Genomic DNA, 16366 nt, shown 5'->3' on the forward strand with positions numbered 1-16366 from the left:
TCTATAACTAGTTGTCATTTCTCTTTATTTACTATAATGGATTTGATAGATGAGGCTATTCTATCAGTATCAATTTAAATGAATTAATGAGATGAGTTATTTCTATTTTTGTAGTACAATTTTCATAGCAATGGCACAATAAACAAGAAAATATAACTTTTTTTTTTTTTTTTTTTTTTTTTTTTTTTTTTTTTTTTTTTTTTTTTTTTGCCAGTCCTGGGGCTTGGACTCAGGGCATGAGCACTGTCCCTTGCTTCTTTTTGCTCAAGGCTAGCACTCTGCCATTTGAGGCACAGCGCCACTTCTGGCCGTTTTCTGTATATGTGGTGCTGGGGAATCGAATCCAGGGCTTCATGTATACAAGGCAAGCTCTCTTGCCACTAGGCCATATCCCCAGCCCGAAAATATAACTTTTTGATAAACAAAAATATCTACATCTAGATTAGAAAAAATCAGCAGTATATAAAAAGTAAATTCAAGGGGCTGGGGATATAGCCTAGTGGCAAGAGTGCCTGCCTCGGATACACGAGGCCCTAGGTTCGATTCCCCAGCACCACATATACAGAAAACGGCCAGAAGCGGCGCTGTGGCTCAAGTGGCAGAGTGCTAGTCTTGAGCGGGAAGAAGCCAGGGACAGTGCTCAGGCCCTGAGTCCAAGGCCCAGGACTGGCCAAAAAAAAAAAAAAAAAAAAAAGTAAATTCAAAATTACATGAACAAGATAATCTTATATACTTTTGTTTCTTTTTCTCTACTGTTACTTTTCAAATTTTCTTTAAATATTTCTACAAAGAAGTTGCCATTCAATATAGCAGTTTATGATTGTTTTGCATCTTAATCGATGTCCTCATTTTCATTTCTCTCCCTTGTTCTTTCTTCAGTTTTCTTAATTTTGTAGAATGTGGAATAATTTTTATGACTGCATTCTTCCCCTTCCTCTTTTATTCATCTATTCCCTAGCCTTGACTCTACCCTCCTTTCAAGTATCCATTTCCTGATATTTATTTTGTTGCATTGTGAGTTGGCATTTCTAAGAAATTATACATTTACGTTCTCCTGGATAATTGTAATTTTTAATAATTGTTTTCCACTATGAATTGTAAGGTACATTTTTGTAAAATATTTTTAAAGTAAAGATGTTTATAAAAACAATTACAAATTGAAAATAGCATTCCAGAAATAAATGCCATAATAACATGCATAATGTTACAATTATTATTTATGAATGCCAATAATTTGAAATGTAGTATCTTACCACATTATCGCTATAATTTACACTATGCTGGTTGCTAATGAGACTGAATATTCCCATTTATTTTCATTAATTGTCTAGTAATTCAAGTACTGAGGTTTGCATTTGTCCTCTACAAAAGATTCACATTTCTAAGAAGTCAAACCAACCAGTCTTTCCTGATTCATCCTTCCCAGTGCCTTTCCCAGCCTCTGATGATTACTATTGTATATGTATTTAATGTCTAGATCCACTGGTTAAACTTCTACACTTGAGTAGTGTTTCTCTTTCTGTATTTGGATTATTTCTTTTTCTTTCTTTCTTTTTTTTTTTTTTTTTTTTTTTGGCCATTCCTGGGGCTTGGACTCAGGGCCTGAGCACTGTCCCTGGCTTCTTTTTGCTCAAGGCTAGCACTCTGCCACCTGAGCCACAGCGCCACTTCTGGCCGTTTTCTGTATATGTGGTGCTGGGGAATTGAACCTAGGGCCTCATGAATACAGGGCAAGCACTCTTGCCACTGGGCCATATCCCCAGCCCCTGGATTATTTCACTTAACATAAACACTAATGCCCTATTATTTTACAGATACATGCCTAGAAGAAAGCTTGCTGTATCATACACTAGTTTCGTTTTTATTTTTTTTTCTCAAATTTTTATTATCAAACTGACGTACAGAGAGGTTACAGTATCATACGTTGGGCATTGGATACATTTCTTGTACTGTTTCTCCGTGCTGATTTTCATAATAGCTACTCCTATTTCTGACTCCTCCAACAGGATATAAATATTCCCCTTACCCCCCACATTTTTCACAAGTATTTGCTAAGATCAGTCTTACTCATACTATCTATTTTATGTAGAGTGCATCAATATTGAGTTGTAGTTTTTGTTTGCATTGGATTTCTCTGATGATTAGTGTTAAACATTATATATGAACTTGTTAGGTATTTGTGTGTCTTCTTTTGAATAACTTACTCATTTTTAAATCAGACTTTTTTCTATTTAATCTGCTTTTCTCTGTCTATTTTAATTCCATATATATAGTTTGTAATTTGAACTTTTTCCCATTCTGAAAGTTCTTTTTTTTCCATTAAGTTGACTGCTAAACAGAAGCTGTCTAGTTTGATATGTCTACTTTGGGTTTTGTTTTCTATGTTTTAGATATCATATACAGAAATTCCTTAGTCATCCCAGTCCTGAAGCATTTTCCCTTGTCCTAGTATTTTCACAGTTTTAAGACTTATTTATTATTCCATTTTTTTTTGTCGGCCAGTCCTGGGCCTTGGACTCAGGGCCTGAGCACTGTCCCTGGCTTCTTCCTGCTCAAGGCTACCACTCCGCCACTTGAGCCACAGCGCCGCTTCTGGCCGTTTTCTGTATATGTGGTGCTGGGGAATCGAACCTAGGGCCTCGTGTATCCGAGGCAGGCACTCTTGCCACTAGGCTATATCCCAGCCCTTTATTATTCCATTTTGAGTTAATGTTTTTTATAAACGATGAGCAATGAAGGCTAGTCTAATTTTGCACACAGTAATCCAATTATCTTAGCATCCATTATTGAAAAGCCTGTCTTTGCCCTGATGTGTGTCCTAATAACGTTGTCTGTAATCAGTTGGCTATATATGGATAATTTGGTTTACTTACAGATTCCATTTATCTCTATGTCTAGTTTTCCTTTTTTCTTTTTTTGGTATAGGCCTTGGGCTTGAACTCAGTGCCTGGGCACAGTCTCTGAGCAATTTTGCTCAAGGGTCTATATCACTTGAGCTACGGTTCTACCTCTGACTTTCTTTTGGTGGCTAATGGGAGAAAGGGTTTCATGGACTTTCTTGCCTGGGCTAGCTTTGAACTGTGATCCTTAGATCTCAGCCTCTTGAGTAGGTAGGGATAAAGATATAAGCCACTACTATAGCACTCAAATGTGTGTTTAATACTTTTTGGCATTGCATTATTTTGATTACTATAGCTTTATAACATATTTCTTGCTTTGTACCTTTTATCCAATATTGCTTTGGTATTTGTTTCAGGGTTTTATTTGTTGGTTTCTTTTAGTGGCTTTATATTAATTTTAGGAATGTTCACTTCATTATATTATTGATAGTTTGACAAGGATTGTACTGAAAAGCTGTAAACAACTTCAGGTAGTATGGAAAAATTTTCTAAAACTCTGAGTAATCCCATACCACTGGCATTCATGCTCAAAAAATCTCATGTGATTAATACCTATATTAGACAAATGGGATTGGAATGTATGAGTAACCCCAAATTTGAATTTGTTAACTTAATTAGCTAGTGAAATTTAATGAAGGAGAGATCTTTAACCAAAACGATAAGGGATTGTATTTTCAGTCTTGTGAACTGCCTCACAAAGATATTGGTTTAAGTAATATTGGGAAACAGGTTTTCTCTTCTTTCCTTACATGTATGATGCCTTTCTTGCTTGCTTGCTTACTTTCCAATGCTGGGGCTTGAGCTTAGGGCCAGGGCACTATCCCTGATCTCTTGCTCGTGGTTAGCACTCTATCACTTGATCCACAGTGACCCTTCCAGCCTTTTTAAATTTATGTGGTATTGAGGAATCGAACCCAGAGCTTCATGTATGCTAGGTAAGTACTTTATCACTAAGTCACATTACAGTCCTTGATAGGTTTTTTTCTGAGTAAGGCTAGGTGGGTCACCAGCTACCAACAACAAAATTAAGTTTGCTCTTTTCTCCTTCTATCTATCGTTTTTTTTTTGTTAGGTACTTGATGTAGTCAGTTAATATTTAAGTATCTTTCTACCAGCCATAAGGGGAAAAATAAAATGTAAAGAACACATCACTTACATTTCAGCAAACGATCATCAGAATTACAACATCTATTAAATACAACAAAAAATGTGTTGATCATGCTTAATTTTGAGGTGGACTTACAAGAGTTTAAAAATCAATGGTATAATTCTTGGTAAAAGCTGTTAAAGCACGGTGGTAATTGCAAGGTGGGGATAAGAGGAGAGGGGTAGAAGAATGAATGGAGGAATGGGTAGAATGCAGGCAAGAATGTGTTGCATATGCCACAGAACTGAGGAAAATAAAGGAAAGGGCAGGTTGAAGATGTTGAAGGGATGACACAGATCAAGTTGCATTGTGCACATAGATTGTTTTAAGTGGCAAAAATATTCAATACATAAGACTAGAAATTAAGAAAACAAGAGAAGGGATGGGCTGGGGAAAGTGGGTAAGAATGTTAAAGGGGGTGACATTGACCAACAGGCACTATATTCAAAAATAGGTTTGTCAAATAGCAAGTCTGTTGTACAACTACTTAAAGAAAATAAAACCCCCTTTTTTTTTTTTTTTTGCCAGTCCTGGGACTTGAACTTAGGCCTGAGCACTGTCCTTGGTTCCTTTGTGTTCAAGGCTAGCACTCTACGACTTGAGCCACAGTGACACTTCTGGATTTTTCTATATATGTGGTGCTGAGGAATTGAACCCAGGGCTTCATGTATACAAGGCAATCTCTCTACCAGTAGGCCATATTCCCAGCCTGAAAATAAAACTATTTTTAAAAAAGAAAGGTGGTAAATACAAGCTAATGTGTTCAATTATTTTTATAAATTGACCATTATTATTTCAATGAAATATAGCAAGTATTTCATTTTCTATTACTGAGAGTACAAAATGTCCTGGGAAACTATAAACAGCAATGCATTGTTTTGTTTTAAGGACGGTAGGGGAATTGTATCTCCTAATCTCCACAAAATCTACTCACCTCTCTGAATTGGGTTGGTAGCCACCTTGTTTTTACAAATATATTTATAATTCAAAAAGAATCAGTACTTATTTCAGGCAAAACCAGGTCCATAAAGTCCTCTCTAACACCTATATAGTAATAATTATGGCATAAAATGTTTGAAAATATCCTCAAATTAGTACAAGAATAAGAGAACTATGCTTTCAAGTCAACAATACAAACAATGGGACGACTGTTGTAGGGTTAATAACCTATTTGCATTTTGTAATGTGTTGGACTCTTTGTATGTTTTGCATATATTCACTAGTATTTTAAATATGGTGGATTTTTAATTCTATTTTCCGTAGAAGGAAAGCAGTAATTGTGAATCAATGTAATGTATCTAATTACTAGTTAGGTTTCTTGTAGGCGTTTCCTTAGATAACTGCCTGTTTTGTTTCAGATCAGTGCAACATTAGTACTTAATTTCTTGAGAATTAAGGCTTTCTATCAGTTTGAAGAAGCTCTTTTACTGAGATCTCTTGCTGTCATTTGCTCAGTATAACTGGAAGAGGATTTCTACTTTCTCGCAGCTTGATGTTCACTGTTTTCCTTCAGTTGTGTTCAAAATATTTATGGTTGAAAGCTTAAGAAGAAGTCAAGAGATGCAATCTACAATTCAAATGTGGAACTCAATTTAAAACGAAAAGAATTCAATTGTGTCTCATGAATTAGCAAGTAATTTTTCTCTGACTTGCTGTCTTGGTACCCATTGTTGATATTTATGTCTCCTCTAGCACTTGTACCCTTATTAAGCAGCCGTCTTATTTTCTCTCCCTCTTTCTCATACGGAAAAATTCTGGAAAGGAATAGAAATTGGCAGCCTTTTACAAGTTTTAGTTTTGCTTCTTAGTTTTAAGAATGAAAGTAGACTAATAAGAGTCCATGGGGGAATACTTTCTACTTTATTTTCTTTATTTCATAGTATAATAATCATGATACAACTCGTGTATGGGGGCAGCTTTGAAAGAAAAGAAAACACTATGCACTGGAGTTCTGAATGGGGCATGGATGACTTGTATAAATATTTTGATTGTCACTGTATTAAACAGAAGAAAAAGAATTGCTAAGTTGATTTTCTTTTCCCCACGGGGGAAGGGGGGACTATTCAGGTAAACTATTTAGTAGAATGAACAATTTTTAAACACCATCTGTAAGTTTCAATCACACATTCTCTTCCCCTATGAACAAATTCAGTCACTGATTCTCACAACAGAAGAGGCCTACTGTGCAAGCTTCAGCTGATGGAAAGGGCTGGTATCATAACCACAGTGGCAGTGTGCTTGCCTAGGAAGGCAAGGCCAGAGCTTGGGTAAGCAGGAATGTGAGCTAGAGTGGAGAAGTGAAGGTTTATCTTCAACACTTAAAGAAGCTTTTAGTCCAGTTAGTCAGAGATCAGGTAGAAGAGTGAAATAGCAAACACAGACATGTATAATCAGTGATCAACACTATCAATGTTATAACTATTAGAGCAGGGAAAATTCTGTTGATCCACTCACTGAAAGTCCACTGGCAAACCTGAAACATCAAAATAGTCTTTTCATGACATTTCTTTCACTATTACAGGTTTTGAAAGATTTTAAACACATGATATCTGACTAGTAAAAGCACAGTAGTTACCTTTAAAATTCGGTCTGATTCTGGCATCATACCCTGAAGTTCTCCCCATTAACTTATCGAGGAAGTCAGAGGGTGACATTGGAGCACTTCGAGATCTTGCACTATTGGTTTCTTTTGTGGCAACCAAACTACAAATGAAAACAAAATGTTAGATAGACTTCACAAAGTAAAAAGGAATCTTTCTAGCTGATACCTTCAAAAATCAAACAAAATTACTAAGCAAAAATATCCTTGGCAACAAAAGGGCAACTTTACTGTGTACCAAATATTATGAGGGATATATTTATGAATGTATAACCAGTATTTGTAATATTTTGTGTATATTCAATCCAATTGTCAAAGTGCCATTATTTTGTACTAAAACTAGAAATGAAGTCTATTTCAAAATTAAGCATTTGAACCTTACATTTACCCAAATTACCTGCTTTCTACATTTTAAAAATATCTTATTGTTATTGTAGAGTTGATCTACAGAAGGGTTGCTGTTACATGAGCCCGGTAATGAATGAAATTCTTCTTGAACCATGGTTTCCCCTTTCCTGTCTCCCAGTTTTCCCCTCCCATTACTAATCACAAGATGTACCGATCATTTTCCATGTAGTGCCTACTGGGTACCACTGTTGTTTTACTCACCTTTGTTCCACTCTTTCTTTGCCCTTCTTACTCTTCTAAAGACAAGCCAACTAACCAACAAGACAAAAGGAAAATAAAACAAAAACAGCAACAACAAATGTGTCTATAAATCTACAAGGAAACACATGGAATGAGTAAAATTAGATGCACTGGGACATGATAAATTATGTAGGTCTTGGTATTCACACATTGAGGCCACAGGAGGATATGCATAGGAGTGGATTACAAAGACTAAGTATCCATGTGCACATGAGCATGTGAAATAATATTTGATAAATTGCTTGCAGTTTTTACCTAAATGTGTCATTAGTGTTTGAGAAATAAACAATAAAAATTATGCAGGAAAATTCCTTTTGCTTTTATTTACTTTATCTCTCATCTATCTCTATCTAAGATGGATAGATTAGATAGAAAGATACCTATCTGGATACCTGCATGTGCCTCTTTTGATAGATATCTAGATAGATCTAGAGATAGATAGATATCACTAGAAAATCCATACTGATCTCAAGGTCATAATCCCCCCACGTCTGGCTCCCAGGTGCTGGAATTACAGCTCTATGCTCCCATATTGTACTTCAACCCTTTTCCTTTTTATGCCGCATTTTCTAGAAGCTCATAGTGTAATTGAGCTCCTCATTTACCTAAGTTGATCCATTTTGGCCACCACTTGGTCATAACACAAATCATCAGATTTCTTATATTTCCTTTGCTAGAATGGATCTTAATTCATAGTTGTTATTACAAAACTACAATACGGATATCTGTAGTGATTCATGGATGTAATTTTAAAATCCAATCTCAACTATAATGCTTAAATCATATTAAATCACCCTAACACATATACACATACACATATGCACCTGTTAATTGTTGTCCTCACTAAAGTTCTATAAAATTCTGGGCACTTATCTGCTCTGTGATTCTCATTCTTACTGTTTTCTTCAAAATCAAAAATTTATTTTCTCTTCTATTTTTTCCAGATTACTTCATGGTGTTCTAGCTCTGATTGTTAGTACTGTAATGCAAAAGTTATAGTAATAAAGGAGAGGGAACTTCCTATCTTCTCAAAGACACTGTAACTTTCCTGTGTCCTCTGACTTTAAGTGCCTTTTCCCTATCCTAGTAAAGCATCATTTATTTCTACTTTATGCTCTAAAACATAAAGCAGAAAGGCATTTTCACAGCTCGCATTACTACACATTCCATACATACTGTCACAACTAAACCCTTTCTTTAATTCCCTGTACTTGACCAACTTGTTTACTTTAATCAGAGTTAATCATTCTCCACCCATTTTTTCTTTTCTTTTTTTTTTTTTTTTTTTTTTGGCCAGTCCTGGGCCTTGGACTCAGGGCCTGAGCACCATCCCTGGCTTCTTCCCGCTCAAGGCTAGCACTCTGCTACCTGAGCCACAGCACCCCGTCTGGCTGTTTTCCACATATGTGGTGCTAGGGAATCGAACTGAGAGAGCTTCATGTGTAGGAGGCAAGCACTCTTACCACTAGGCCATATTCCCAGCCCTCTCCACCCATTTTCTGTGAAAAATAGATGACTACTTTTCTGCTGAGTCCAGATCTCTCTATTATATATTGGATCTGGGAAATTATCCAGATCATCCATGAAACAACAGGCAGAGGTAGACTTGCTAGGTGATGGAAGATAGAAAGCTGTGTGAAAAATCAAAGCAGAAATTGGAGCAACCTATCATATCCAAGGAATGCTGGCAGCCACCAGAAACTAAGCAATGGATTATCTCCTAGAACAACTAGTGACCTGATGGCAGACTTCTGGCTTGTAGAGCCATAAGCAGATACATTTCTGTTGAACGTATTAATTTGTTATGGACTCCATATTAAATGTGTAGCAGCCTTCAAGTGACTATATTCATTGCAGTTCATCTACCTCAATCTCAGAATTAGTTTTTGGTTCTTTTATATAATTCAATTTCCCTTTGTTGATGTTTTCTAGCTGATGAGATTTTGCTATGCTACCTATTTTAGTTCTTTGTATATGGTTTCCTTCAATTCTTGAAATACAATTTAATCTTTGCCAATGGATTTGTTTCTTTAGTTCCAGTGTGTGGTCTATAACTTTCCCATTTCTTTATCTCATAACCTTTCATTAAAATCAAATGTTTTAAAATATATAATAGGATGACTATGAAAATCATAATCTACTCTTTTGCTATAATTTATTTTTTGTCTTTCTCTTAAAGCAACTTTTCTGAACGAAATGATATAACATATATAATGTTTGTCATATGCAACTGAGGAAATATCTACTTGTTTAGTTTACAGATAAGCTAATACTTGGAAAGGAACTATCGTATTATGACTAGCGAGTTCCACAGTACTACCAGAAGCTGTGCTCATCAGCTATGCCCTCAACTCTGTAGCTAGAGTTAATTGGTTTTATCCCTCATATTCTGTGCAGTACTCAAAGTCCTGAAGCACTGGTTATACTCTCAATCATACATGTACATTCTTGTCACAAGTAAGATACACAGGAATATGTGGAGATTTTCTACACTCAAATGGATATGTAGTTTTATTGATTGTCTTTTTAAGTCTAAATTCACCTATTACTTTTCCTCACTGTTGTACTTGTGAAGTTACAAAAATGTCAAAAACATTTTTGATAAATGTCTTCAGGAAAAATTCTTTGTGCAGTGGGTGAACTCCAATTTAGGTCACACATGAAAACAGGCTTGCAAGTGAATTTTTCCCGAGAAACCACTAGACATGAAAAATGATGACAGTTTTTCAAGAATGAGGTTTTAAAGGAGGTCAAATGTCATTTACCCCTTCCAGTGGCTTCTAGGTTGCAGTTTTCTCTTGTGATTGAGTGCTATTAGTGGCTTATGGTGTTACTAAGGAGCAAGAGAGAAAAAAATAGGGATGCAGAAAGTTACAGTGCCACAAAATCTGTACTTCTTATCACTTTCCTTCCATCTTGACTTCTCATAATATCTGTTTTTGGTGTAAAGAATTATGCTTTTCATTTGCAGATCCTTTCCTCTCTGCTAACACTCACAAACAATGACAAGATTGGATTTTCAAAGGAAGGGTAAGGATACTGGACATGGGTTTTTAATTTTTTTAAGTTCCTCAATGACCCTTAGTCAAAACTATAGTTGACTAAACATCAATGGATATTCTGATTGTTAATCTGATAACAGAAATAAATAAAAAGTGCTCATCTATCTCTTTATCTAAGTATCTACCTATCTCCTAATTATATCAATACAAGACATGTTGTTAATTGGGCATTTCAAAATTTAGCTATATATTTTTTTTCAGATACAGGAAGCAGAATTTAGCATAAAAGAGAAAGGCAATGATGAAACAGCTGCAGAACTGAGATTGTCATTGCCTTTTGTAATTTTCACAAAATGAAAGCTGTAAGTGATTTTATTTATTTAAGAAGATGAGTGTTATATTTTAGCAGTAATTCCTTGCATTCATATAATTCTTATTTTCCAAAAAGTCTGTTTTCCTAACAGTATTTATTGATTTACTTGTAAAATAAATAAATGTTTGCAAATATTACAATGTAACATTAATATTAAAATAGAATACAAAAAACAATTTCATCTTTTCATTTCATACTAAGCAATCATTTATCCATTGCAATGAACAAACATAATAGTTTAATATTTGAATCAATATGAGAAACAAGTTGCCGAAGTTTTCAGTAATAGCTATAAAAATGTGTATTCTCTTTAATTATTTCTCCAAACCTAAGCATCAATAAGGGCTAGAATGCTAATAGCATGTGATGCTTCATTTTCTGTAGTATGTAGTCAGGTTGCTCAAATGCACTTGGAATTCCAAACATCTATGGAAAGTGAATAGGTTTCAGTAATCAAGAAATGTGAAAAAGTACATAGTTAGTGCTATGTTTCTACTAATGGATATTTCTATATTGACTCTGACATCCTTAAAACATAGAAAGCAGCGTCTATATGTTGTGTTCTATTTTCTGTGCATACCAGCTATAAATGGAAACAAGACAATTCACTACTACCATGTTCATTAGTGACCTGACATCATAATTCACCAATATCCTATCCTTATAGCATCTTGAATTCCTGGTTGAATATTTCACACACTGATATTGAACACTATACACTTTCAACTTCTCATAACTTTATTTTGAATAAATGAGAAAAGCAACATTATTGTTGAAATATGATAAACAATTCTTGACTTATGCCAAGACTAATAATTAGTTGCTATGAACAGATGAATCAACTTCTAAACCCCTTCTTATTTTATATATTTTAATTGTGTAAAATATGACATTGTCATACACATACATAAGGCACTTTATTTGTAATTCCTCCCCATTATAATAACTGGGATACTACAATAATTGTGCTTTCTTGAAAATGGATCTGACATCAGTCCTGTTAATATTCCACCTGAAATATGCTCTTATCTCTAAAATTATGTGTTTCACATATATTATGTAGAGTTTATGATTGATTTACTAGAGTACTGAAATGTAAAATATATTGACAAAGGACAAGAGTTTTATGAGTAGAAGCTCAGGAATATTTTTACTCAATAACTATTATTTAAGCCTGCTTTCCTTATCACATTTGGAGGAATTTTAAACAGAAAAAGATTACAAATAAATAATTATATGAGAGTAGAACACCCCCCCCCCACACACACACACTTGTTTATTTACCCCAGAGATTACAAACCAGGAGAATGTACAGCCACCAACGCAACCATGTTTATTGCAGCAGAATTCACTTGAGTCAAGGTGTAGAATCAGTTCAGATGCCCCTCAGTGGACAAATCTATCAAGAAAATATGTTTATATACACAATGGAATTCTACTTATCCATTAGAAAGAATTATATTGTATGCATTTGTAAAGAAATAGAAAAAAGAGGGAGGAGTTATGTACCCACTGCCTTATGTATGAAACTGTAACCCCTCTGTACATCACTTTGACAATAAACAATTATTCAAAAATATGTTAATGAAGATCTTCAATTTTACTCAAGTATAATTTAACATTAAAATCACATTGAATTATTGTTTCAAGTATTTTAAATAATCTCTCTGATAAAAAGAGGAGACTGCACGTGAACCAACTCTCATTTAAATATACAACATTTTCTGTACATGGGATATTTGGTGATGTCAGAAATTTTAAATACACAGTAAAATCACTCTTAAAACACTTTAAAATTCAGGGTAAGAGGTAGCAGTGGGACAACATACAAAATTACACTTGGATGGATTTTGAAAGAGAAGCTTTATCACTAAAGCTGTGTGTATGAGTTTGTGCATGTTAACATCTTAAAATCGACAAAACTACTATATTTATAGCAAGTCACTATGATTCTTGGCAAATTATGTATGATATTTACTCTAGAATGAAACAACTTTGATTCTTTTAGAAGACTTTTATTTATATCATCTCAAAATTGGTGCTAATTAGCTGTCCTCTCACACTTAATTCTTTTTTCCTATATTATCACAACTATGCCTTACCATTAACTTTTCTTGGAATTTACATATGAGCGCAAATCCAACCCCATCAATAAATTGTTTCACCTAAGTGTGTTCTATATTCTTAATTGTAGAACTGCATGCTACTTAAAAAGTTCAGAGGCTTTAATTTTATTAAGACCTGCTAAACATATTTACACAAATGTCATAAAAAATGATCAACATTCAATAATATAAAGAGTAAAATACATTAATTTTAGAGGACAGAAATAATGTCTAAATATAGTTGTGGTATGGGTGTATGTGTGTGTGTTGAGTGTGTGTGTGTGTGCAAGTACTAAATCTTAAACTCAGGGCCTAGGCACTGTCCCTTAGCATTTTTGCTCAAGACTGGCACTCTACCATTGCATCACACCTCTCCTTCCTGCTTTATGATGGTTAACTGAAAACAAGAATCTTGTGGAATTTCCTGTCTCGACTGGCTTTGCGCAAAGATCATCAGATGATAGCCTCTTGAGTACCTAAGATTAGAGGCGTGAACCATTACCACGTGGCTAAAATGACTTTTGATATATAAACTGTTAATGACAGTTTTATGTTCACTAAATAACCTTCACATAATGAGAGCAGATATGAAAAGTTGCTGCTTGAAATCATAATGTGATGTTTAAGATGAATTTGGGCACACGTGGCTATGAATCTCTGCTCATAGGTTTCTGTGAGATAGTTTATACAGATTGTTCCCCCTCCCCCCATAGTGGGAGGAATCAGGGCTTACTCTCCTAAAGCAGGTTTGGTATGTGAAAGAAAGACATCATGAAACAGTCTTATAGAGTTATATTCTTCAATGGAAAGAAAAATACTAACTCATTATTATTTGGTACACACTCATATACATAAACCTTGGTTTGAAAATTGAAACATAATGAAAGTGCTGAGCCTGTTATATACTTCTTTAAGTTTTGGTGTATGCCATCTAGAATTTGTGATATTTTGACTATTTCAAGTAAAAATCTACTCTCTTAGGAAAGTACTATAGTACTCTAGTAATGTCAGAAGTGAAGCAGATATAAGTTGATCGATTGGTTGTAATCATTAAAATGGAGGACAAAGTGAGACTTGAAGAGGTGGCATATATCTGTGGCTTTATTTCTTTCTGCAGTCTAAGGAGGCTGCAGTCTAAGGAGGTTATCATTCACCAAACAATACACATGGTAGCTCTTTCCTGAGGAAGAGCTTACACAGAGAATTACACAGAGAATTCATATACATGACACTTTTTCTCATATCAACCAGGTTAAGTATTATTAGTTACAGACTGAAAACACAACAAAAATAGAGGGAGAGGGGCTTAGCATTTTTTTTCAAACTACTCAGATACGAAAAGGATAGGCTTACATTTTAAATCAAATGAAACCTTTCCTCAAAAGCAACTAGAAAAAGTTTAAAAGTCCATATATTGGAGAATTTTTAGAAAAACACAGTGATAAATGACAGGGCACAAACCTAAGAGAAAAACACACACAGGAGTGAGGCAGGCGTGCAGGCTGTGTGTGGAACTGCATTTCTTTTATGTGCAGCCAGAAATTGCCAGGCTAGTTGCTGAGAGATTAACAATTTAAAGACAAGTTTTGAAAGTTTTAATACTTTAAGGTGACAAAAATTGCATTATAGTACTCCTCAGAGGAGCAAATTCACATTAATTAAAGATCTTAAAGTTACAACTCTGGAGGTATGTAGAAACTTTGGTAAGAATCTAAGTATTACTTAGAGTCATCTAAGTATCTTTAACTGGAATAAAATGATCCCAGATTTCTAGCAACTTTCTTACAGAAGAAAAATGAAATATTATTTTAAGCCTCAAATCACATCTAATTTTATATGTAGTATTTGCAAAGCAATGCAATATAAGTAGAAAAGAATGAAGCAAAAGCAGAAAGAACTGTAAGGATTTAAACTCAAAAGTATTTGTAATAAAAATAATTCTATCACATATTCCGATGGTAAAAACTGACTTTTATACTTAGTAAGTTGAAAAGATGAAAAGAAGACTGAGCGATTTCAACAAGAAAATTCAATGATGATTGCCAGCCAAATTAAAATTGCATAATTAAAATAAATTTAAGAATACAATTGTCTTATTTGAAAATGGATCAGAAGAAAATGTACAAAAGACATCAGAGAGAGAAATGAAACTTAGAGGACATAGAGAAAAAGAAATCTTACAGTAAAACTATCTAACATAACTATTAAGGTAGAAAGCTACACTGTGGAGCTAGACGAACCAAGACACATAAGTAGTTAATTGTGGACTATGTTCTAAAGCTAAATACTTTTAGCTGAAGAATCACTAGCTATTGAGAACTCTAAGAAATATTTAAAAATCATCTTGATACACCACGACAAAGGTACCCAAAATTAATACAAAAAGCATAACTTAAAAATATTTATTTTTTGTGGTATTAAGGATTGAATTCAAGGTGTTTCACCTTTGGCAAGACTTTAACCACTAAGCTACATTCCCACCTATATAAGTGCAATTGATATCCAAATATTTCTAAATTTAATAGTTTTTTTTAACCTTCCCATATCAACTCTAGAAGCTATCGTACCCTTAATTCAATCTACTATGAATGGATTGTCTAACACCATAGGCCAAACTTGCCAACATGCACTAGATTTGTTTGGCTCTTACCTACTCAAAGATAACATTTTTGCGGGCATTTCTTTATCAACAGACAAATAATGCTGCTATTGCTCTTTTTAAATCACAGCAAAACAAAACAGAGCAAAAACTTTGCTGACCCCACTATTCCTGTCAGTAACAAAATCAGTTACCTTAAAAGCAAAAATTGTTAAATAACTACCTATACTCATGCCCAATTTTTTCTTCTATTTGCTTGTCAGTGAACATCAGGCCCTTTCATCATTTTCATCACTAGGATGATGCAGTGAAGCTTATAATTCATGCTCTTTATCTTCCATGAACTATATTAAGAAAGGGTTGATTTCCTCTCCCTTTAAGTAGAACACAATCCATTCACGTTTCTCTAATCAGATTTTTCTTCTTATTCCCGTTCATATTTACCTTTCATCTTCATTTTCACTGCTAGTTCTTCTTTAGCCAATGTGACCTCAAAATGTTAAAGTATTTAAAAAATTACTTTCTTCTTTATCTTCACATTTTTCTTGATGATTCTATCAAGTTTATTGGTGTTAAATATGGCATAGAATACACTAAGCATTCAGATTTTACAAGCACATTCAATATTTTCCTCCCTGGATTACAAATTTTTGCATAGAACTATCTACCAGATGTCTTCATTTGAATATCTGGAAACTGTAACCCCTTTGTACATCACTTTGACAAAAAAGAAATGAAAAATTTTAAAAAAAGTACCAGTTGAATTGCTATTTGTACATGAACCTGCTCTTCCTTCTTTCTTTGTAAACCTAGTTGATAGCAAGTCCATTTCTAAGTTCTCAGTTTTCAAGATGGAAATTTTTGACAGCTCTTGAATCCCCTTTTATTTCACATGTCACATTCATATTCTAATTTGATTCATAATACAACCACACTTTGCTGTCTGCTCTTTAACCCATACAGTACAATCTTCCACTAACCATCATTTCTTTA

The 16366-nt window shown here is 34.2% G+C and overlaps 1 protein-coding gene across 2 annotated transcripts in view; it reads right to left on the bottom strand.

Moving 5' to 3' along the window:
• The window catches only part of Glra3 (glycine receptor alpha 3), a 124364-nt gene that overhangs the window by 84233 nt on the left and 23765 nt on the right, over window positions 1-16366 (bottom strand). For both annotated transcript variants that reach the window (XM_048330596.1, XM_048330597.1), the window contains exon 2: window positions 6623-6750. In XM_048330596.1, coding sequence (XP_048186553.1) covers window positions 6623-6750 — 128 coding nt within the window. The remainder of the gene's footprint in view (window positions 1-6622; window positions 6751-16366) is intronic.

Source organism: Perognathus longimembris, chromosome 21 (genome assembly GCF_023159225.1).
Source record: "Perognathus longimembris pacificus isolate PPM17 chromosome 21, ASM2315922v1, whole genome shotgun sequence".
Classification (NCBI taxonomy): domain Eukaryota; kingdom Metazoa; phylum Chordata; class Mammalia; order Rodentia; family Heteromyidae; genus Perognathus; species Perognathus longimembris.